Source organism: Chaetomium strumarium (assembly GCF_033439665.1).
Source record: "Chaetomium strumarium strain CBS 333.67 chromosome Unknown B0T15scaffold_5, whole genome shotgun sequence".
In the NCBI taxonomy this organism is placed as follows: Eukaryota; Fungi; Ascomycota; class Sordariomycetes; order Sordariales; family Chaetomiaceae; genus Chaetomium; species Chaetomium strumarium.
In genome coordinates, this window is record NW_026944433.1 from 2,016,311 (window position 1) to 2,038,907 (window position 22,597).

A 22,597-nucleotide genomic window follows, 5' to 3' on the forward strand; every position below is an offset into this window, starting at 1 on the left:
GCTTACACGACAGCGCAGCTCCAGGGACCCGGTAATTGATACAGATTCCGATCTCGGTTCCAATCAATTTGAGCCGCAGGCTTGCGATTGACGATTTCCGGTGTGGGCCATGTGCTGGATATGAGAGTCTGTTCTGGCATGACTCCGAGGATCTGGCTAGGGTGAATATCTCTTGAGCTTTTTATTCACGCAAAGCTACTGCGTAATTGATAAGGCATCCCAGTGTTGGAACTATTCTGAAGCTAGGTACCCTAGCCAACTCGGCGAGTCATTAAGGTTCAGTGACAAGTTAGTCTTCGAGAGCACTGTTTCGACTGAGTCACGCCAACCTTATCCTGGTGTTTACCGAGCGCCGAGTCTACCTTTAAAAGCGGCCTTCATTCTCCTGGCTGCCGAGGACTTCACGAACACATTACAGCTTCTAGCTATTGGGAGCGTCTCCGCCATGTCTCCTCGTCCTGCGTTTCGCACCATCAAAGCTGCCATGGCCCACCTCCAGACCCGATCACTCTCCAGCGCGTCCGGGCCCAGGCATCTCCTGTCAATTAGCGACCTTAGCCCCGCCGAGTTTACCAGGCTTGTCCTCAATGCCTCGTCTCATAAGGCTGCCGTCAAGGCCGCTCTCGCCGCGGGCGAGCAGCCTCCGAAACCGCTGCACGGGTCTTTGACGGGCAGGACGGTGGCTATGATGTTCAGCAAGCGTAGCACCAGGACCCGCGTGTCGACAGAGGCAGCAGTGCAATTAATGGGCGGCCACCCGATGTTCCTGGGCAAAGATGACATCCAGCTTGGCGTACGTTTCCCCAACGTCGGCTCCCGCCACTGGGGGACCTTCTTTGTCTCCGCTCTAACAGCTCCCGCAGGTGAATGAATCCCTCTACGACACTTCGGTCGTCATCTCCTCCATGACCTCGTGTATGGTGGCCCGCGTGGGAGCACACAAGGAGGTCGCCGACCTGGCAGCTCACTCCTCAGTCCCCGTGATCAACGCATTGTCAAACGACTTCCACCCGCTCCAAACCATCGCCGACTTCCAGACCATCCACGAGAGTTTTTCGCCGCGCACCAGCTCCCCGTCTGAGACAAGCCTCGGACTAGAAGGGCTCAAGGTCGCGTGGGTAGGCGACTCGAACAACGTGCTGTTCGACCTGGCGACCGCGTGCGTCAAGATGGGCGTGGACATCGCCGTGGCGTCGCCGGAAGGGTACGGCATTCCCGAGGCGATGAGGAAGGTGATCCTGTCCGGCGCAGAGGGCGCCAGGACGCCGGGCAAGCTGACCGAGACGACCGTGCCGGAGGAGGCGATCAAGGACGCCGACATCCTCGTGACTGACACCTGGGTGTCCATGGGTCAGGAGGTCGAAGCACAGAAGAGGTTGAAGGCGTTTGCCGGGTATCAGATCACCAACGAGCTTGCCAAGCGAGGGGGCGCGAAGCCGGACTGGAAGTTCATGCATTGCCTGCCGAGGCACCCTGAAGAGGTTGACGACGACGTATTCTACGGTCCAAGGTCGCTTGTGTTCCCTGAAGCGGAGAACAGGCTTTGGGCTGCTGTTGGTAAGTGGTCTCTTTCTACCAGTATCTGACATGTTTGGCCGAGAAAGAATTGCGCTGACGCGAATACAGCTGCCTTGGAAGCGTTTGTGGTCAACAACGGAAAGATCCTCTAAGCGGAATATCGCTCAAGGCGTCGCTTGCATTCACATTTGTACAAGACATTAATTTTTAAAGGTAGAGCAGGCATGGCGTAGCGTACGGGAAATGTTGACAGATGAAATATACCGTTTTGCGGAACTGGGTCACGATCAATGGATCCATTCTTATTTCACATGCAGAGGGGCCCTTAAAAGATCGATGCATGCAACTTCCCATCTTCCCATGAGAGACAGTACATTTAGCCAGGGGGCAGTTGGCTGGCATCGACAACCTCGTCCGCCTCCTTTACAGGGGTATCATCGTCGGGTCCGTAGAGAGGGGAGCGAGGCAGTGCCATAAGCCCGGTGCGTGCAGATTCGAGAATGCCAAAGGGAGCGATAAGTTTCAGGAACGAGTCTATCCTCGATGGTTTCGCGGACCTAAAGTAGACGTCAGAATGAGTCATAATCGCTTGGCATGCTATTGCGACTTCAAACTTACACCTCGACAATGCAGCTGTTAGTGCTGATATCTAGAACCTTTCCGCCGAACTGGTGAGTGAAGTAGGTGATGCTCTTCAAGTGTTCGTGCTTGTGGCGGAGGGCCTCGCTTGCGACCAGCCGGCTGGGGTGGAAATCCTTGGCCGTCTCTGCGAGGCTGGACTCGCTGGGCTCCTGGACTTTCTCGGCACTGGCGTCCTCGGCCGTCATCTCGCGGTGGTGAGCAAGCAGCTCCTCGAAGTACTCGGGGCCCAGGATGTTGATCTTGGCCAAGAGCAGCTCACGCTGGACGAGCGGGGCATTGGTGTAGTCCAGGACAGCCCACACAGGGACGAGGTCCTCCAGCTGCCGGCGCGCCTGCTCGACGACGCCATCCTGGCCTGTGAGCACAATGGTCATGCGCGAGAGATCCTCCACTTCGGTGCTGCACACCACCAGTGAATCAATATTGAAGCCGCGGGCGGCCAGGATGCCGGATACGCGCGACAGAACACCGGGCTCGTTCTGCACGAGGCAATTGAGGACGTGCCGCTTGGGGGGGACTGCGGACGGAGTAGGGGTTTCGTAAAGGATGTTGGAGACGGCTGCCTGCGCAGACCACGAAGGCGGTTGTTCGACGGGAAGAGGGGCTTGCCGCCGGCGGATCGCCTTGTAGGCGATTGCTGAGGTTGAGCTGCTATAACGAGCGCTAATAGATGGCGCCAGGCGAGGAGCTTCCCGAGTCTGGGTCGCTATCCTGCGCCATGCGGGCGAAGAGGCGAAGAGGCTGCGAGAGGCCATCCTCGACGTTCAATTGCGAGGCCGGAGGCCCGTCTGCTGGGAAAAGAGATGGGACTTCAAGCTCGACTCGTGATTGAGTTGACGTCAAGATGGGTATGAAGAGGAGATGGTCGCCCAAGGTGAGTCACCTTTCACCTTCAACCTCGCGAAGGGAGAAGGGAAGAACAGAAAGTTTTGGATTGCTTTTGGCATCCAGCTCGGGTCACACCGAGGGAGGCCAATTCCCCAAATCAAACTGGAAGACAGCCCTCATCAGCTCCGAATCCGGTGCATGAGTGGGCCCTGGATTTTGAGTGGAGGAATCATTGTCCGTGCGCCGGTTTGCGGTGCGGGACTAGCCTTGGAGGCATCACAGTGCATCTCGGTCTTTGATCTCACTTTGCACGGTTTCGTCCACTTTTAGGCGAGGCTCCTGACAGCCTCGTGGATTTAAACTTTTCCCAGCGCGTCTATGCAAAGATCCAATCCGCACTGTCAGCAACACGTGCTGCCCTAGGTTATTCCGATCTTTTGTGAATCATCAACAAAACTACTAAAGCTATCGCCCAGCCCTACCAGCTTTCATAGCGGTTACCATCGATCATTATTTCATCGAGTGACCTGCTAACACACCGTTTCCGCTGGGATTGCGCGCAATGGATGACGCTGAGAGACGCAGCGCGAAGCGCTCTCGCTTCGATCAAACCGAGCCCGAACCTCGGCGCTCCCGATTCGACCGCCGTTCCCGCTCTCCTCCGGCTCGCAAGCCTGAGTCTCAGCGCGAGCGCAGCCCTCTCCCACGGTCGCGCGACACGCCCAGCATGTCCAAGTCTCCTCCGGTTGACCCCGCGGCCGCTGCGGGTAAGATCCCCTCCCCGTTGCTCCCGGCAGGTTATGTCGTTGTATGATTCCCTGTGTCTGACCTTGGCCTGCAGCTGCCGCCGCCGCCCGGATCAATGCCGAGCTCCAAGCCCGAAAGGGGATCCAGCATGTCGACGTTCCGCCTGTTCGTGCGAGCAGCGTGACTAGCAGCAATGCTGCGTCTGCCCCGGGTCCCAGCACCATCAACGGGGAGATGTATATCGCGGATGGTGACTACATCAAGGATATCGAGGTTAACGACTTGCGCAATCGATACCTGCTTACAAAGGGCTCGACTCAGAAAATGGTAATTACTCTTTGGTTATCGCACTGATCCGTCATCAGCGCTCCTGCCATGATATCGATGGCTGCTCTTCATGACGCTCTTGTGCGGGACAGTCTTGCTTACTTGAAGCATGATAGCTCGCACAGGCACACCCTCTTTTGCATCTGCTGACCTCGGCTGCTTGATTTAGATCAAAGAAGAGACTGGTGCTGGTACGCCCAACCTTCCACCTTCAACTACTGTTAGAGGACGCCGATTGACTAGTTGATATTCAAAAAGATGTTACCACACGTGGAAGCTACTATCCCGACAAGAACATGGCTACTCCCTCGGTACGACATGACACCCGGCTCGGCTGCTGTACGGTCCGGCTAACAGTTTCACAGAACCCACCTTTGTATCTTCATGTTACGAGTACGACAAAGGAAGGCCTTGAGAAGGCCGTTGCGAAGATTGAGGAGCTGATGAAGCAGGAGCTGCCCCAGCTTGTCGATGAACGGCGTTTCCGCCGCCGGGACCAAGAACAGCAGCCGGTTGAGCGCGATGAGTTTGGCCGAGTAAGTCGCCGGTGTGTGTTATACATCCCGCAGCACAATGCCTAACCGTGTACAGCGCAAATGGCCCGAGGAGAAGATCCCGATTGGTCTTGAGCCGGTGCCGGGCTTCAACCTCCGTGCCCAGGTTGTGGGACATGGCGGAGCCTACGTCAAGCACATCCAGCAAGAGACGGGCTGCCGCGTTCAGATCAAGGGCCGCGGCTCAGGCTACATGGAAGCGTCGACCGGCCGCGAGAGCGACGAAGACATGTTTTTGCATGTTGCGTACGTCCCCCCTAATTCGGTTGGTAGATCCTTGCTGACTTCCTCCAGGGGTCCGGATCCGAAAATGGTCGAGAAGGCCAAGGAGCTCTGCGAGGACCTGCTGGCAAATGTCAGAGAGCAGTACGAGGAGTTCAAGAGCCGTCCACCTCGCAGCTACGGTGGCGGAGGATATGGCGGTCGCGGCGGCGGTGACTCGTATCATGGCTACAATAGAGACAACCATCACCAGAACAGCGGCCACAGCTACAGCAACTCCCCTGCCCCCGGCACTGGCCCTTCAGCGTCGCCGCCTTCGTCGACTAACACTCCGGCATCAGCGGCTGACTACGCCGCGCAGTACGCTCAGTATTACGGCGCCGACCCGTACGCCGCCTACGGTGGCTACCAAGCCTACGTTCAGATGTATCAGCAATGGGCGGCTGCTCAAGCCGCACAGCAGGGAGGCGCTGCTGTTGCTGCTCCGGGCGCCTCCGCCTCCCCGCCGCCTCCGCCGCCGAGCGAGGCAGCACCTCCCCCTCCTCCTCCATCCGCAGCGCCCCCACCGCCACCCCCTTCCGGACCGCCGGGTGCAAGTGGCTATAGTGCTGTAAGTCAGCTTCTTGATGCTCACCCGCTATGGCTAACATATCCTAGGTGCCCCCGCCCCCCGGGCTCTGAGCTGTGTGCGTTACGGCTCAGCGTTGACGATTTGCGCGCTACACCCGACGACATGATCGCCTTAAGAAATGTCTAGACTTTTTCGGACGAGCGATCTTAGGCATTTGAAGATCGGCCGCATATACCGAACGGTCTTCTGTTCTCCCGTTGTCGCAACTTATTGTAGTTGTAGCCATGCACTGTAGATTACCTAGTTTGCGACAAGATACCTACCTATCTAGTCACCTTGGCGTAGCCGGGCATGTGTGATCTATCCGACGGAAGCATATGACCGGTTACAGTAGGTTAGCCGTTGGCTGTTAGTTGTCGAGCCGCCTCGGTCGTTCACCGTCTAGGCGCAACCTGGCATACCGATTTAAATGGCGGGGGCTCCTACTAATAAACTCGGCACCTAGGTACTTTGCCTTAGTATAGTGTACTACTACTAGCAGTGCTGTACCACACTATGCATTCTCGATATTGTATTGTATTGTACCATACCCCCAGCAGCGTGAGTGGGGCTTTGTAGTGGGAAACACCCGGGCCGGCTTGAAGTAGTGCCCCGCAACACCATCGCATTACACGCCCACAATGAGCCATCAACGATACCCTTCCCACGACGCGGTCAAGGAGCCACATTCGGTGTCCCTGAAGGTACTGCGGTGAGTTTGGGCTTCGTTGCTGGTAAAGTCGTGGTACCTACTAAAACACTGCAGTTTGTCACGGCCATCCCTCGTCGCGCAGTACCCCGTCCAACCGCCCTTCTTCCCCCCACTATCCCACCCAGCGCCCGTCCCGGCCTCCCTAGCCTACAGCCCCAATGGCGTCGGCAGCAACAATATTAACAGCACCGCGATTCCACCGACGAACCCAACCCCCTTCGCGCTGAGCCCCATCCTCAACCTTCCGCCGTCGTTCGGCTCCGCCTACGTCGGCGAAACCTTCAGCTGCACCCTCTGCGCGAACCATGACATCCCCGACAACAACGGCGCGGCAGCGCCGCCGAAGAGCATCCGCGACGTGCGCATCGAAGCAGAGATGAAGACGCCCTCCTCGACCGCAGCAACGAAACTCGCACTGTACCCTGCCGACCCCAACGTCACCGAGAGTGCGAACAATAATACCGGAGTGGACCTCTCCCCGAACACCTCCCTGCAGCGCGTCCTGTCCTTCGATCTCAAGGAAGAGGGCAACCACGTGCTGGGCGTGACCGTCTCCTACTACGAGGCGAGCGAGTTGTCGGGCCGCACGCGCACCTTCCGCAAGCTGTACCAGTTCATCTGCAAGGCGTCGCTCATCGTGCGGACGAAGCCCGGCGTTCTGCCCGCCGGAGACGGAGGTCAGAGACGGTGGGTGCTGGAGGCGCAGCTGGAGAACTGTAGCGAGGAGGGGATCCTGCTGGAGAAGGTTGGCTTGGAGCTGGAGGACGGGCTGGGGTATGAGGACTGTAACTGGAATTGGGATTGGGCGGCGGGTGATGATGGTGACGAGACAGGGCGAATGGAGGCAGGGGACGATGGGAGGAGAGAGAGGAGGCCGAGAAAGCCGGTGCTGCAGCCTGGAGAGACGGAGCAGGTCTGTTTTGTTATTGAGGAGGAGGAGAAGGGGGCGGCGAAGGAGGTAGAGGGCCGCGTGCTGTTTGGGATATTGCAGATCGGGTGGCGGAGTGAGATGGGAAATCGTGGATTCTTGTCGACGGGGAAGCTTGGGACGCGGTCTGTGAAGGCGAGGGAGAAGAGGGAAGGTTGACAGGCCGAGGGAATGGGAAATGAGAATCGCTGTGAGGGTGCTCTCCAATCCCGCTTAGGAGCCAATGGTCGATTGGGATTACGAAACGGAGAGGGCTCCCATAAATGGAGAGCAGACGCCGAGTTCAGCTCTTTGTGGTGTCTCTATCACGCATTCCGTCTGCGGGTATAGAAACATTAGCCCCTCGATCACCTTCTCTTTTAACGTCCTTCCGGCCGGCCGATGGGCTGTTCGTCGCCTTTAGACTATATCCACTGTGCAAGAGCATCCGGCCAGGCCACTCTGAACGATACCTACCTAGGTAGATTACGTAGTTCCCGGTGTTTACATAGTGTTCTTTGTCCCAGCTGCCCGAACACTCGGGACGTAACCATGATCTTAGCCGGCCGGCTCAACGTCCGTTCGATATTATTGTGGTTACACAGGTTTCACAGTCATGCAGTGTCTGATGCTTTCAGCACCAGGGAGCCGCCTCTGTCATATTGGAACCATCACCAGCCTTCTGTGGACTTCGAAGTGCTTGTCGACGCTTCCCTCCAGAATTCTTGCAGTCATGGCTTGCCACAGGATACAGATCTGTGTCGTTCAAAGTGGAGTTAGATCCCGTCGGGATCCTACAGTTGCACGCGCCCCTACTATACATAGCACGCGACTCATGATGCGAGCCCAGGTCAATAGCGGCGTAAGCTTAGGTTAGCTAACTAGTTATAGCAAGGATCCTTGCGACGGAGGCTAGTGCGGCACGAGATGGAAGGTGAACCAGGTTTTCGGAAGTTCCTTCCCGTGACCGTGTCCGTGATCAGACAGAGCGGCGGCTTCGAGCCCTTTCTGCCGTCTGGGCAAACGCTGTGTTATGCCGCACCTGTTGTCACCTGGTGCGTACCAGGGGAGGAGGACGGAAATAATTGTCTTCATTGGCTGGGACGCGGTTGGATCTTGGGGATACACAGCAGTGACTACTACCGCCGGATGCGTTGCGTGTGTTCTGCCGATTCTGCTCGTAACGAGGAGAACGAGAGAAAGCCGATGCCAATGATCAACATTATCACGCAGGCCTTGATCAGCAGAATGGTGATTTCCCAAGTTTAGCCGGTCAGTGGGGCAGCTGCAGTGACCGTGGAGCAACGATCATGACGATGGGCGATCAACAATCCAGGGACTGATCTGAAGCTTCTCCCCCACATGTCCACACAGCCTCTAGAGACCCCTGCTCCTACCGAGGAAGGTTGCATCCCACGAATCCGTATCGGGACTGATCGTCGACGACACTCTTTGGGAGGTGACTACACGCTGCCAGGGTCAACGGCCGTTCTGCCGACCTGCTCGGAGCTGAAGCAATGCAGCAACCCTTCGTATGAGCCGGTTGGCGGCGCTTGCAGGGATGTCGTGAGCAAACCGAGGCCTATCACTACCACTGTATTTCCGGTGTAGTTATGTGCTGCCGCTTGCTATCACCGAAGGAGTAGACGGCATCAGTTGCTTCGACGGCACAGGAGAAATGGCGGTCGAGGAAGGCTCCATGCAGTGTGACGGTAAGATAGCGCATTGCATCGTGAGGCCCAGTCCTCGCTGGTGGGAGCTGGTTCATTTGTTGGAAAGCTGGGTCTTCAACGCAAGGATGCGGGCCGTCGTCCGAGACCGAAAGACAGGAACGACATGGCGCTGCCATGTGGCACCCAACGCTCAAAACAGCCTCTTGCAGTTCTGCCAGCGACGGCTCGGATTCGCTCACTCCTTTCTGCTCTGCTCCGAACCTCATCCGGCCTATTGGCTGCAGGATGAGGCCCTGTCTGCAGCCATTCCAGACTTCCAACATGGTCGACATGCAGTGGCCAATGACCCAAAGACAGGTCCAACCGCTTGCCTTCTTCAGGAACAATGCAGTCAAGCACTCGCGTCATTGTCAACAGATCGGAGACGGAGGAAGTCCGTGACCGTCCACGACGGGAAAATGTGAACAATGAGTGGAAGGGCTCGGCAACCCCAATTTTTCTTGGTGTCTTGTCGTTGCTTTCGATCGGCGAGGTGTGGTCCCGTTTGGGAACCTTTAGCTAGGTTACCTTGATAAGTTGATACTCTTCCCCAGACACCCCTCCATATCAATTGTTTGATCCAACCCGAGGGGCCGAGAGTGCCTCGGGTTGCGAATAAACTGAGGTCGAAACAGATCAGATAAATAACGCACCCACATGTGTATCCTGGGGCACGGCTTTCTTTATTCAATGGCTCGGAAAGCTTTAAATGAAATGTCGACGATCCCAAACGTTCGGTAACCGGCGAACCTTGAAGTGTTGCCATTATTTATTTCGTGGGGGACTGGTGATAGGTACGGGCGACTCCATTGCTGCTCGGAAAACATCACATCCATCCAAGCACTGCCTGGAACCCCTTAGTTCAGGCAATGCGTAGCTTCCTCCACTTATTTAGTCGACCGTGGCCCTGAGCAATGCGCAGCATCGCCCCGCCAGGGACTTCACGCTAAACGGCGGGGGCGGTACTTCCCAGAGACCTGGAATGAGTCGCGAGAGTCTGGATTTTAAAGTTCCTTATCCTGTAACTACCTACTACAGGTGGATGCCTGATTTGAGGGAGATGAGAGTGATTTGGACTGACTAACGATAACTAAGTTCGTGTCCAGCAATAGCAATTCCCATCAATCCACAGGAGGTTTGTTGGGCCTGCATAATAAACACCCGATGCAGCAGCAAGTCGGCCGGGGTTAACTACCCACACTAAGAATGCAGGGGCTCGCGAGTGTGTGCCGCACCTCCTGCAGCTCAATTACAGGGGTCAACATCAGGCCTAAATGCAGACAAGAGGCAATCCAACCCAAGCCCATGAGAAAACAACCTGGAACCTAGGGGGAAAAAAAAGGTCGAGATTCCCACGGCGATTGCAACTTGGTGCTTCCAAACACCACATCTTCCATTCTACCGGGTGCACCTTGGCAGAACGGCGCGGTCGATACGAACCCCAGTTTAAGTGGGAATTCTCGTCGCAATTCTCCGAATTTAGGTGGCTCGTCCCACCGGCTCCAAGCAGTCTCGCACCTCACACATCGTGGCTCACCGTCACTTTCGGCCACTGTCTGCCCTGGGACTTGGGACTTGGCCTGGTACTGTGCACTACACGGCCCCCGTCGGCGGAGCGCGGTGTTGTTCGGTCTTTACGCGGTTGCACAAGTTCGTGGTCTCGGACGACACCACGTGCACGACTTTCTCGAACTTCGGATAGCGATAGTACCCTCGGCGCCCACGATACCGAGAACCGACCCAACCACCGGTGACAGCAATTCAGCTGGCAGGGCGTTGAGGCCAGGGAACAAGATTGAAGGAATCGGATACTGAGTAGCAAAGTAAACAGTACGCCCGCTGGGAGAGGGATGCATTATGGCCAATAACTCCTCCACCCCTCTTGCCGATTACTTCTGGATCGCCGGGATAGAGCACATCAAATACGATGATGACCTGGACCCCATACAGCCTCAACAATTAGACGATACGATTGTAGAGGATGGCGAGGGAGAGGATACCGACAGCTCGGTAGCCACCCCTTCGAGAGCCACGGCTCGGCATTCCCGTCAGAACTCGGCTAACCGCCTCTCTACCGTCTCCAAGCTCTCACTGTCTCCCTCGCTTTCTGGCGGCGAGGGCCGGATCTCGGAGGAGGACGACGGAAACACCAGGAGCAACCGGAGCAGTGCAACCATTCGACCAATACCACCGCCGGATCTTGGCACTAATAACACCGACAGCAACACTAATGGCAATACTGCCCTCGGACTGAATGGCTTCGGCGGAGGGGAGGGCATTGGGTTCGACGGGGTACCCCCCGACTTCGACTTTGACAAGGCGCTCCTCAAATTCGCTGCCGAGCGGGAGGACTTTCTTGACGATCTAACCTTCAGTGCGGGCGCAAGAATCCAGTCGAGGCCGCCGATGGTGAACCCGAGAACAGAGAAGCTCAGGGCCGAGGACGCCGATCAGAATGGGAGGAAGAGCCCTCTGCGAAGCATCCGTGGCAGCATCCGGCGCAAGATGAGTTTTAGGGACATGAGCAGTGTGAGGAAGCAGCCCATGCCTCCAAGGACAGGTATGTACGGGTCGAGAAACAAGCGCTCTGCTTCTCTGTGACCCTGGCATCTCCAGCCCGTCACCCATACTGACTGCCGCGTTTTGTAGCTTCGATCCGAACGGCCAAGCGCCTGAGCAACTACAACTCTGTCATCCCCCCTCCCGAGCCGTTGAACTTGGACCCTGACATGCATCCGCTCAAACGACGGTTCGAGCCTGTCCTGCTTGATAGATATCCCCAACGAGATGCCTCGGCGGACGAGCTGGCCAGGAGGGGTAAATTCCCCGACTACGTGCCCATGTTCGCTTTCCCGAACGACATCCAGATCGTGTCCTCCGACGAGCGGCCGCGCTCGACCTGGCACGGGTTTACCATGACGTCGGATGACAACTCCAAGATCTATGGCATCACCATCATTGTCTGGACGGCGCTGACGGCGGAGGTGGCTGAAGAGGTTGAGAAGCGGTGCGAGCGGTGGCGGCAAAGACACATGAGCAACGAGGAAAGGGAGCTCGCTGCCAGTCTGGGCGGCCGCCTCGCTGCAGAGCGAGCACATCTCTCTCAACTCCTTGCGAAACTGGGTACTGTGCCCTCGGGGTCGGCGGCCAGAGAATCGCTCGACGAACAGATCAGTGCCGTGGAGGAGAAGATCGCGCTCATGACCGAGATGTTGCGGCCTCTGAGGCACGGCGCCGCGTCCAAGATCGACGGTCTCACCGCGGGCGAGACGGGTCTCTGGACGCCACGAGCGTTTGGGATCCTCGGCAGGGACCCCTCCAAGATGGGCTTCTGGAAGGAGTGGCTCCGAGCGGTTGTGGTTCCCATGACCGACGGCGCTGTGTTGCGGATCCCGCCAAGCTCTCCCAAGGTCGGGCGGTGGCAGCCCCTAGAGCGCTACGTCGTCAACCTCTGCACCGAGGCTTTCAGCCCGTTGAGCTCGCTGACCCAGGTGGAGTTGAGCGTGCGTGAGCTGCGGCTTTACGCGCGCTCGGAGGCAGTCAACGAAATACCGGGATCGCGGAGCATCGATCTGTATGCCCTCTTCAGGTGTCTCTCGCTGGAGAATATCGTACTCCTGTTCGAGTACGCCATGTCCGAAGCTCGCATCATCTTCCTCTCGTCACACACCGGAATGTTGCACCTTGCGTGCCATGCGCTAGCCAACCTCCTCTACCCCTTGAAATGGGCGAGCATCTTCATCCCCGTCCTGCCCGCCCGGCTCATCTCCGCCCTCGAAGCGCCATGCCCTTACATCGTGGGAGTGGAGAGACGATACGACAAGATTGAGCTTCCTGACGACGACTACGTTCTTGTCGATCTCGACCGGGACCTCATCGACGCCACGGCACATCCTGTCAGCCTGCCGCGGCAGCACCGTCGAAAGCTCCTGTCCTTGCTTCAGGTAGCTGCTCCTCACCGTCTTCGGTACGGGGTCACCCCAGGGCCACCACCCTATGCCGTCGAAGCATTTCCCTACGACGCGTATTCGGCCGAGAACGAGGCGATTTTCAACCCTAGCCCCGTCAAGAGCTCACTGGGCAAGTGGGTGATACAGAACTCGTCCACATTCGGTGAACCAGATCCGCCGAGCTCTATCCGCACGCCCCTCCTCAACGCCTTCGCAAAGGCCAAGGCTGATCCCAGCAAACTGGACCGGCCGCCCACCGCGAAATCAAGCAAAGGCAGCCCGCCTTCGTCCGTGTCGCCGGTCTCGATGAATTTCCCGCCAATGCCCACGACGCCCGTGTCACGGAGCGACTCTGGGTTCGCTCAGACCCTCAAGGAGAAGCGGTCCGGGCATTTCGACGAGAAGTCTAGGCGCAGCTCGTCGTTCAACGTGGACCGGCACCATGGACCGGTGCACCGGCCAAGCCTCCCGTTCCTGAACGGGCACAGCCAGAACCTGTCCATTTCCGCGATCTCCATCGACTCGCAATCCTCGTTTGGAGGCTATGCTCCTTCGACCTACGCGCAGTCGACCATCGCCGCCTCAACCATCATGCCAAGCATGACAGTCCAACCGGTAAAGAACACAGAGAACACGGTCTGGGTGGAGGGCCACTGCTTCCAGTGGAACGCGTCCGAGGGCAACTCAACTTGCACAGTCTGCGAGGACCGGTCTGAAGGGGATGGTCTCTACAAGTGCAGCGGATGCAACTGCCTGGCTCACAACCGCTGCTTGGGATTCGTATCCTTGGTCTGCCCCGAGGCGTTCCATCCCGACCGGGTCCGAGCGGCATTTGTCCGCTGCCTGGCCAGTCTGTTGTACACCTACCGCAAGCACCTCGGCCGGCCATCCCGGGAGCAAAAGTCCAACGGCCAACTGTACGCGTTTGACATGGATGGATTCATCCGCAGCCTGCCCTACGACCAGCAAGAGTACGCTACCATGATGAGGGACACGCAAGGTACGCACTCATCCTATCCAAAAAGCCTTGCGCCGTCGCCAAGCTAACAAAGGTTCACCGTAGCATTCAACGAATTCATCCACGAGCGCGAGCGCCAGCCCGCCTCAGACCCGGCAATCCGCCTCTTCGACGAGATCCTCATCGCGAAGAAGGCCCGCGGCCGCCCCGCATTTTCCGCGGGCCTCTCCCGCCTTTCCACCCTCCGCGCCTCCCACGGCGGCTACCTAGGCGGCGGCGGCTTCAGCGCCGCACCCTCCGCGAATCGCCAGGTAAAGGCTCCCGGTTACCTATCCGACACGACCGATCACATCTGGCGCACAGCCTCGGTCCCCGTGCCCTCGGCCAAGTTCAACGGTGACTACCGGACCGTCATCACGCGCGTCCCCTTGCGCCTCGATCCCAGCCTGATGAGGGAGCCGAGGGCGATCCAAGGTGTGCCGCGGCCTGAACAGGGCAGGGTTAGGGGCCTGGTCCGGAAGCAAGTCGCTAGTATGTTGGGACCGCCGACGCCGGATTTTAGCGTGCCGCAATAGGGTGACGGGTGTCATCATTGAAGGAGAGTTTGAAGGGAGTCGACGAGGAGGTTGCGCTTGCTCATCTTTATCAGGGCAGGTCACGTCAGATCATCATGGTGGCGGAGATTGTATTGCCGAGGAAGTGGGTAAAAAAGGGGTAAAGTTGGTGACCGGTAGGTGGCTTGATTGTCGACCAAAGCAGAGACTGTCACAATATTGTCCGGGACCCGTGTGTGTTGGGAAAAGGGGGAAACCAAGCAGCCAGCAATGCATCGAGGGGGTTGGCCCTCCGATTCTGGCAAAGTGGTGGCTCATTCCGTTCGTTTCGATAACTCCAGGGGGGCTTCATCAAAGGGAAGAATGCGAAGAAACGGACGGACAATGTAATCTTGTTTGTACGATAAGCATTGTAATCTTTATTCTTTGGAATGGGCTGGCATGGGTGGAATGGAACGGACATAGCACAAGAACGGATACTCGCAACAGTTGAGCAGCATTGAGCTAGGGGTTACTACCTAGGTTTCCGTTAGACGAGGAGGGTGGTCTTGTATTGTACCAGCGGAACAAAGAGCAATAGTAGGTGGTCCTCACTGCAGCGCCCCGGCCCGTGGAACGACTGCTTCAGTGGCTGGATGATAACCCGGAGGCAAGATGGTAGGTAATATGGAAGGCCAACTCAGGACGGCTTGAAACTCGTTTATACAGATCAGCAAAGACGAGACGTGCTATCTATCACGGCTTGCTGTCCAGGGCGGTGAAATCTTCGCAGCCGTTCTGAGCGGTACACCTAAGCCATCTCCGGTAACCCAACAAACCTGGGCCTTACGCCTCCAAATACAAAACCCATGGATGATCCACGCCGAGTAAATGCTTCCCATGCCTAACCCAACTCCCTCTATCCCGATTCCCTCTACCATACCCGCTTCAGATCTTCTGTGTCGGCCCACCCTGCCCGTTGCCACCATTGCCGCCAGTCTCGTCCTTTTTAGGTTTGTACCGCGGCATCTTTTCGTATGCGTTCGGACTCGGCTGCCGCTTCCTTCTTTGGTGCCCTCCTGAGTCCCTCGCCCTTCCATGCGAGTAGTGGTGGTGGTGCCCGTCACAGTCATGACCTCGCCTGGTCCCATCGGCATCATGGCCTTTTCGCGCACCGTCGGAGTCGGAGTCGGAATCGGAAGAGTCGGAAGAGGAAGATTCGTCGCTAGATTCATCCACGTCCCGCGGGCGGTGGTAGATACAGCATACTGCCTGTTTGTCAGTCACCTTGTTCGTATGCCAGACTGGAGGACAACGGGGCTGCTATCCACCTTTTGATTTCTTCTTGTTCAGCCCTTCATTATCTATCACGTCCTCCCGCCATTTCACTTTCCGAGATGATGGTGCGCGAGCTCCCCGCAAACGGAGAATAGCTTGTGGTTGTGTCTGGGTCTGTTGCGCGGTAGATGGAGTCGCGGTTTCGGTCCGGGTGGGGGCTGGCTGTGGGAGTTGCTGCGGGGTTAGAGACGCCATCTTGTGCTGCTAGAACGTAGAGTGCGCTGGTAGCTCCTGCGTGTGAGGCCGTCTCTACTCGATGCTGCGGTCGTGAGTTAACGTTAAGCCGCTTAAGTCGTGGTTGCTCTCGTCGCTTACCCGACTAATCTGTCAAAGTTGCCCGTCGCTGCGGCCGATCACAAGAAAAGTCCCGTGGTTGCTCTCGGTCAGAATGTCGATCTTGTATTCAGCTTTTGCTAGAACTAGACAGCAAAGTGGTAGATTTGTGGACTGCCAAAAGCGGGGTGGTGCCAGGTTCTATCGACGGTCCGAAAGAGCGTGGTTGCTGTAGCCAAGAATTCGGGTTTGATGGCGTGGATGGGAACAACGTCAACATACGGATATTAAGCAGCGCACGGACAATGGCGGTGGGGCGTCGATCGGGAACCGACCCCAGATTTCTGGAAACACCCGACCCCGGCTCGCCTAGGTTGTCTCAGGCCAGCCCAGGGCTTGGCCAGGCGGAGCCAGGGCAGCCGGACATCAAACGACGCATGAACACCTGCATGACAAAGGCACCCGGATATCTTTAAAAATAATACCACATGATAGCTTCTAAGAAGGTTCTCAATGAACCCAGGAGGACGTTGTAGCTACCCGCACCTTAATCTCAATGTTGCACGCCCTTAGGCTGTGCACAAAGGCTGCCTTGCATCTTGATTGGCATGAACTTGAGCCCCATGGCTCAGGCTGTCACCCCATGTTAGGTAGAGGTACTAGTAGTACTATCAACGGCTATACTCGTGTATAAAAAAGGCGCGTTTGAGATTGTCAACTTTGATGCGGAGTTCTATTGCTTCTCACCAGCTGCATTATGGCTACAACCATTTCCTCATCTAGGATCTGCCTTGCGAGTACCCAGTGTTGCGATTCTGCTGATATCTGTTGCGTGGGCTAAAGTGAGGTTAGTCTCCGTTTGGGCTCACACGCAAGACTGCCCCGTCAGTTAGCATCTGTTTTCGTCCCAAACCCGTGTTCATCTGAACACGCGCAGGTAGAAGAATATCCAATTGAGTGTTTCTTGTTGTAGCCAAGCGAAGTGATTGTGATTGTGACACCAATGCTATTTCCTGAACAACGTCGGCTGATCGCTTGGTTACTCGAGAAGGCCTTGCGCTTCCCAGGCCAGCGCTGTGACCACTTTCCTTTCCGCCACTCTGGGTCGAGAACCTCACTCAGCATTGCTGTTACCGCCGGCTGCCCTTCATTAATCTGCTCGCGGAAGGTGCTCGCACTGTGAACAAGTCGCCCTGACGGCCCTTAGGGGAGATGCCATCCGGGGATCAGTCCTCACCGCAGAAGGCAAGCAGCTTCCCGGCGCTGCAAACAGTCAACTCCACATGAGAAGTTGAGTGAATGGCTTGCGTACCTCCATTTCTGGAAGGGTGAAGCTGGTCGTCGTCGTTTAAAGGGCAGTGACGCTCCACATTCATTCGTTTCCACCGTGAGGTTCCGCAAGTCTGCGAAAGTCGGTTACAACCAGGGCAGCTGCGACTGCCTTCTTTCCTTGTTGTCCACGGCCAGCGGACCGCGCGATTCGCCGCATGTGCCGCCACTTCTCGACCTAAGCCAGAGCAGGCAATCACCAGGTCCCGCAGGTCCCTTCCTGTTCTGAAAATGGATGACCTTAAAGGCTGCCCGCAGTCTCTCGAGACAAATGACCCAGCATCTCCCGAGAAGGAGAAGGCGAAGGTAACAACCGACCAGACAACCTACGGCGACACCACCGACACCACCGACATGCCTCCTGGCGGTAAAGCCAGATCCAACACGCTGAGGCGTGAGGCTGATTTCAGCTCCGTGCTGAATCCTGCCGAGAAAACTGAGCTGAGCGCACTCATAACCAAGGTGACGGAGACTATGGAGAACCATGTCACTCGACTCTTTGATCCCGTTCCCAACACTGACGATGCCCAACCCTCGCGTGTCGCCTTCTGGGACCAACTGCCATATTACCTCAAGGACCTGAACCTCAGCGATCCATTGAGCGACGTCCGAGGAAGTCAGAAGGAGAACGTTAAGCCCAGCCGCTCCAAGAAGGCGGGCCGGGCTAGAGACAAGCGGGACGCCGACACCCCCACTGCCGATAAGCCAACCGAGAACACCGCTACCCCGCGGCTCCAGGAGCTGAAAAAGGAGGCCTTGCAGCACTTCAAGAAGTGGCAGACAGTTGTCCATCGCAGAGTCGGCGAGATCTCGATCAAAAAGAGCCCGGACGTCCAGCCTGGTCAAAACGGCCATCCATCCTCTGGATCAAAAAAGCGGCCGCCGCTGAACAGGAAAGGCAAATCGACCGGTAGGCGCCACGCATGAGCCACCCGGAAGTCTGCTTTCTGACTGACCATACGGCAGGTCCAAAGGTCCCAGCTACCCCGGCAGTCACTCTGGAAGCCGATCCCGGACTGATGCAGCTCTACCCGCCGACCCCGACGTCGCTGTCCTCGATGGAGGCGGAGAAGCGGTGCCTCCTGCTGCATGCATTGGTCCTCCTCCTGCTCTCACTAGAGGGCTACAACGCCTACACTCGTGTGCTGCTCCTGCACGTCGCCTCCTCTCTGCATCTGCCGCTTCGTATTCTAGCAGAGGACGAGGTTCGCGTGGGCCAAGCGTTGTCTCAAGTCGCCAAATCCATCCCGCCGGAACTTCTGGCGCCAAAGAAGACTGAGGATGGCAAGACCGTTAAGAAGTGGAAGGCTTCCCTGGTGATCCCTACCGGCGGAGTAGCTGGCGGCCTTGCCGGGCCACTCGCAGAGGCAGGTATCGGATCGGTTCTAGGAGCAGCTAGCATCCCAAGCACAGCTGCCGCCGGACTACTTGGAACGATGAGTGACAACGCTCTGGTTGTGGGAACTTTGTTCGCCATCACCGGCTCACGAGCCAACGGCAAGATGATGGAGCATTATTTGAAGGACGTAGGTGACTTCGCCTTCATACCGCTCCGTGGTTCGATCGAAGACCGTCTCGAGATCGGTAAGATTGCCCCGGAGAGTCGTCGTCTCCGGGTCGTCCTCGGCGTCGGCGGTTGGCTGGCGAGTAAGGCCGAGGACCCTGCCAACCACTGGAGGTGTTTGGGCGGACGCAGCGAGGTTTATGCCGTTCGCTGGGAATTGGAGACGCTGACCAAGCTGGGCTCGTCGTTCGATACACTCGTGAGGAGCGCGGCGTGGTCCATGGCGAAGAAGGAGATCATGGCTCGGACCAGTGAGCCCCGCTCCAGTTCCTCAAACCACCCTTCAGTGAAGGCTAACCAGGCTGGGCCAGTTTTCGCCAACCTGGCCGATGGTCGCTGGCCCGCCGGCCTCCTCAAGATTAGCAAGATCATCGACAATAACTGGAACAACGGCATGGTCCGAGCCGACAAGCTTGGCGCTGCTCTTGCCGACGTCATCATGGGCAAAGCACAGGGCGAGCGCGGAGTTTCGCTGATCGGTTACAGTCTGGGTGCCCGCGCCGTTTATTCCTGCTTGATGTGCCTGGCTGAGAGGCGTGCGTTCGGGCTCGTCGAGAATGCCGTCCTGATGGGGACGCCTGCACCATCAGACCCCATGGCGTGGTGTGCCATGAAAAGCGTGGTTTCGGGGCGTTTGGTCAACGTCTATTCGGAGAGTGACTACCTCCTGGGGTTCCTGTATCGGACCAGCAGCATCGAGTTCGGCCTGGCAGGACTGCAGCGCGTCACCGGGGTTGAAGGTATCGAAAACGTCGATGTCACTGCTGAGATCAGTATCCACCCCAGATACCAATTCCTCGTCGGCAGCATCCTGCGTCATATCGGCTGGGATGATGTTGATAGGGAACAGATCGCCCGGGCCGAAGCGGAGCTGTCGTTCCATGAAGAGAAACTCCGGAAGCACGAGGAGCGACGGAATGCCGTTGAGTCGGGTAGGGCGGATCTTCAGAAGGAGAACGATGCGGGTGTTATCAGCACCCGCATGCGTAAAAAGAACAAGAAGAAAGTCGGTTGAAAGGAGCAGGTTGTCGCCCAGGATTGTAGAGTTTGTGTATGAGGCGAAGTCTTGTTGGAGAGCCGAAGAGAGCGGGCAAGGCGGGAGATACCTACTTAGCTGCGACTATGGTATCTATCTGTCCACATGTATTAGTATTCGGCGCTCAGCCCTGACGGGCGTCATCTTAGGGGAGACAAAACTAACATCGCATCACGTTAATCATGATGATTTGGCCTGAGCCAGCCATCTCCGTGTTCAGTCTTCAACCCCAGCTCCTGAAAGGAGTCTCTTTTCGGTAGTAGCATTTGGAGATCCCGAAAGCCCAGACCGCATTTCAACCTCCTTCAGTCTAGAGTAAGCCCGTCCTCCGATTTTGCGCTCTTTTCTTCCCACGAAACTCCGTCCCCTTACTCTTCTTTTCGACTCCCCATCAATCCTCTTCCTCCTCCTTCTTCCCACTCCCACTTCGAACAACGAAATACCTCCCCACCTTCTCGCTGGCACACCCCAACACATCCCAGTCCTCGACTCCCGCCCCATCCACGACTTCCTTCTTTTGGTCCCCTCTCCTCCTCCTTCTACGGGGTCGTCTGCACCGTCCATACACCTCCTCCTCCGCCAATGCTGACTTGAGCGTGTCCACCGTGATGGTCGCCGCCCGCATCCCCTCGGCCGTCTCGTCGCGGATCGACGACAGCGGCTCGACACCGTCCGTGTTCACGCGCTGTATGTCGCGCACGAAGTGCAGCTGCGCGTGGAGCGTGGCCAGCATGCGGCGAGTTTCCTGCGGCGTGGAGGGCTGTGGGAGCGCGGAGAGGCGGAGGAGGTGTGATAGCTGAGCGGGTGTGATTTCTTCTTCTGGGGTGGAGTTGGGCGCTGTTAAAGGGGTGTTGCTGGGGGAGCTTGGCGGGATGAGGGTGCGGATGGACCACGTTGGTTGGGAGAGCAGCGCGACGGGATCGTGTTGCGGTCTAGGGGATGGCGGTGGTGGTGTTGAGGAGGAGTAATAGCGGGTGGGGGGCCGGGAGAGCGGGAGGCGCCGACGCGCGAGGCGGGATAGGGGGAGGCGTGGGCTGGTCATGCTGGCGAGGCCAGGTCTCTTGCTGGCGTGTGGTTGATTCTGAGACGAGCCGGCGCTTTTTGGAGACGGGAAAGTTGGATCAAATCGACGTTCGCGATCAATTCGCAGTGCTAGCTTGTTTAGGGATAGTCTGGTCCGGAAATGGTATAGCTCAGGCATCATAAAGCTCCGGCTCCCGCGGACCTGCAACCGTTGGCCCACAGCTGACGCCCCGCCTTGTCATAGCCCCGAAGCCCGGTACCGTCGGACAGCACAGTACATAGTACGTAACATCCGGACCCGAGCCTCACATTCCCGTTTCTCAACCCTACAACGAAGCTGTTTTCACGTGCTGAGGCTACGTACGCAAACGGCATCATGGCTCTCGACCCGCGCGCTCTTGAGGAGAAGGTGCGCTCTCCCTCCTCAACCCCGCCACGAAGCACCTCGTCATGTCAGCTGCTGAACCGCTAGGTATACAGGCAAAGAAAACGCTCCAGAGTGCATCTGGAGGATTTAGCTTCTTCAGCAACAAGGAAGACAAGTACCAGAATGCGGCTGAGCTCTACATCCAGGCGGGTAATGCCTACAGGTTGGAGAAGATGAGTACGTAGCTGCGCGCTCTCGGCCCTCGGTCACAACCATACACCTAACGTCAGGCCACAGACAGGGAGGCCGGCCAAGCTTTCGAGCAAGCAGCAAAAATTCACAGGGAGAAGCTAAACGAGCCGGATGATGCGGCGAACATAATGGTGGACGCCTTCAAGGTCTACAAGAAAGAATACCCCAACGACGCGGTGCGTTGCATCAAGGCGGCCATCGAACGATACCAGGCAAAGGGCAACTTCCGGCGGGCCGCAACTCACCTAGAGAACGTTGCGGAATTACTGGAGGTGGAGGTAGGCGACCGCAAGCAGGCGATGGAGTTCTACCGTCAAGCGGCGCACTGGTACGAGGAGGACGGGGCAAAAGCGTGAGTGGGCCCTTCAGCTGCTGCTATCTGTGCTCGCACCAGCTGACCTTGGCCACAGGCTAGCGAACAAGCTCTGGCTGAAAGAAGCAGACATCGCAGCACTCGAAGGCGACTACTACAAAGCGGTGCAAAACTTCGAGAAGGTGGCCGATTCGTCGCTCGAGAACCACTTGATGAAGTACTCGGTCAAGGACTACTGGTTCAAGGCAGGGCTCTGCATCCTAGCAACCAAAGACCTCGTTAGTGCCCGTCGCAATCTGGAGAGGTACATGGAGAAAGACCCGTCGTTTGCGGGCCAGCGCGAGTGCCAGCTCCTGTCGGATCTGATCGAGGCTATCGAAGCGGGAAATCAGGAAGTGTTCACCGACAAGCTCTATGCGTATGATCAGATGAGCCGGCTTGACAAGTGGAAGACGGAGATTCTGGTCAGGGTCAAAAACCAGATCGAGGAGGCTGATAGCGAATTCTCGTGAGATTTTGATTGGTTGCTGTTCTGGCGTTTGGGATTCGGAAGGGGATGTATATCATCTCGTTTGGGGTTTCCGGTTTTTGAGCACCCGACGGTCTGGCTATGATACTGTGGTGAAATAGAGTGTGGTGTGAGGCGATTCCTTTTCCTGATCACCTTTTCATCGCCAGGCTCAGTACTAGTATACTACTGCCTGACTTATTCACATAGTCCAGGGGCTAGGAAGGGGGCCCAAGGGCGTTTTTGCAGGGGAAAGTCCGCCAATAGACAACCCTGATCTCTGTCTGCCACCCTTTGACCCTTATCGCCTTTGCCCATTGAGGTGGGGTTGCAAACTGATAAATGATAACGCCCAACTTTTTTGGATGCCGCCC

The 22,597-nt window shown here is 57.2% G+C and overlaps 9 protein-coding genes across 9 annotated transcripts; 6 read left to right on the forward strand and 3 right to left on the reverse strand.

The window, feature by feature from the left end:
• The first annotated feature begins 14 nt into the window (after positions 1–14).
• Positions 15–1,783, forward strand: B0T15DRAFT_418631 (Aspartate/ornithine carbamoyltransferase). Its single transcript, XM_062865512.1, has 3 exons — positions 15–793; positions 864–1,557; positions 1,627–1,783. Exons 1-3 carry the CDS (start codon positions 446–448, stop codon positions 1,668–1,670), a joined length of 1,086 nt encoding a protein of 361 aa, XP_062720281.1. The 5' UTR covers positions 15–445; the 3' UTR covers positions 1,671–1,783.
• On the reverse strand, positions 1,784–3,263 carry B0T15DRAFT_568324 (small subunit of acetolactate synthase-domain-containing protein). Its single transcript, XM_062870757.1, has 2 exons — positions 2,137–3,263; positions 1,784–2,075 (listed from the first exon to the last, which is right to left on the reverse strand). Exons 1-2 carry the CDS (start codon positions 2,913–2,915, stop codon positions 1,895–1,897), a joined length of 960 nt encoding a protein of 319 aa, XP_062720282.1. The 5' UTR covers positions 2,916–3,263; the 3' UTR covers positions 1,784–1,894.
• Positions 3,264–3,318: 55 nt separating this feature from the next.
• Positions 3,319–5,722, forward strand: B0T15DRAFT_243614 (uncharacterized protein). The gene is made up of 7 exons (XM_062863098.1): positions 3,319–3,755; positions 3,830–4,062; positions 4,232–4,253; positions 4,321–4,598; positions 4,654–4,862; positions 4,911–5,448; positions 5,496–5,722. Exons 1-7 carry the CDS (start codon positions 3,551–3,553, stop codon positions 5,517–5,519), a joined length of 1,509 nt encoding a protein of 502 aa, XP_062720283.1. The 5' UTR covers positions 3,319–3,550; the 3' UTR covers positions 5,520–5,722.
• A 197-nt stretch (positions 5,723–5,919) lies between these two features.
• B0T15DRAFT_243670 (uncharacterized protein) lies at positions 5,920–7,358 on the forward strand. The gene is made up of 2 exons (XM_062863100.1): positions 5,920–6,160; positions 6,215–7,358. The coding sequence occupies exons 1-2, from the start codon at positions 6,090–6,092 to the stop codon at positions 7,245–7,247; spliced, it is 1,104 nt and encodes a 367-aa protein (XP_062720284.1). The 5' UTR covers positions 5,920–6,089; the 3' UTR covers positions 7,248–7,358.
• Positions 7,359–10,284: 2,926 nt separating this feature from the next.
• B0T15DRAFT_243664 (AEX-3 domain-containing protein) lies at positions 10,285–14,357 on the forward strand. The gene is made up of 3 exons (XM_062863099.1): positions 10,285–11,339; positions 11,429–13,729; positions 13,793–14,357. Exons 1-3 carry the CDS (start codon positions 10,637–10,639, stop codon positions 14,260–14,262), a joined length of 3,474 nt encoding a protein of 1,157 aa, XP_062720285.1. The 5' UTR covers positions 10,285–10,636; the 3' UTR covers positions 14,263–14,357.
• Positions 14,358–15,168: 811 nt separating this feature from the next.
• Positions 15,169–15,753, reverse strand: B0T15DRAFT_512649 (phosphatase inhibitor-domain-containing protein; the record flags this gene model as incomplete). Its single annotated transcript, XM_062867997.1, has 2 exons — positions 15,169–15,488; positions 15,552–15,753. 2 exons carry the CDS (start codon positions 15,751–15,753, stop codon positions 15,169–15,171), a joined length of 522 nt encoding a protein of 173 aa, XP_062720286.1.
• A 1,881-nt stretch (positions 15,754–17,634) lies between these two features.
• On the forward strand, positions 17,635–19,739 carry B0T15DRAFT_399608 (uncharacterized protein; the record flags this gene model as incomplete). Its single annotated transcript, XM_062865020.1, has 2 exons — positions 17,635–18,070; positions 18,127–19,739. 2 exons carry the CDS (start codon positions 17,635–17,637, stop codon positions 19,737–19,739), a joined length of 2,049 nt encoding a protein of 682 aa, XP_062720287.1.
• Positions 19,740–20,151: 412 nt separating this feature from the next.
• Positions 20,152–20,802, reverse strand: B0T15DRAFT_494964 (uncharacterized protein; the record flags this gene model as incomplete). The annotated part of the gene is made up of 1 exon (XM_062867067.1): positions 20,152–20,802. One exon carries the CDS (start codon positions 20,800–20,802, stop codon positions 20,152–20,154), a length of 651 nt encoding a protein of 216 aa, XP_062720288.1.
• A 241-nt stretch (positions 20,803–21,043) lies between these two features.
• On the forward strand, positions 21,044–22,589 carry B0T15DRAFT_536697 (soluble NSF attachment protein). The gene is made up of 4 exons (XM_062869568.1): positions 21,044–21,192; positions 21,264–21,387; positions 21,448–21,754; positions 21,813–22,589. Exons 1-4 carry the CDS (start codon positions 21,160–21,162, stop codon positions 22,225–22,227), a joined length of 879 nt encoding a protein of 292 aa, XP_062720289.1. The 5' UTR covers positions 21,044–21,159; the 3' UTR covers positions 22,228–22,589.
• The last annotated feature ends 8 nt before the right edge of the window (positions 22,590–22,597 follow it).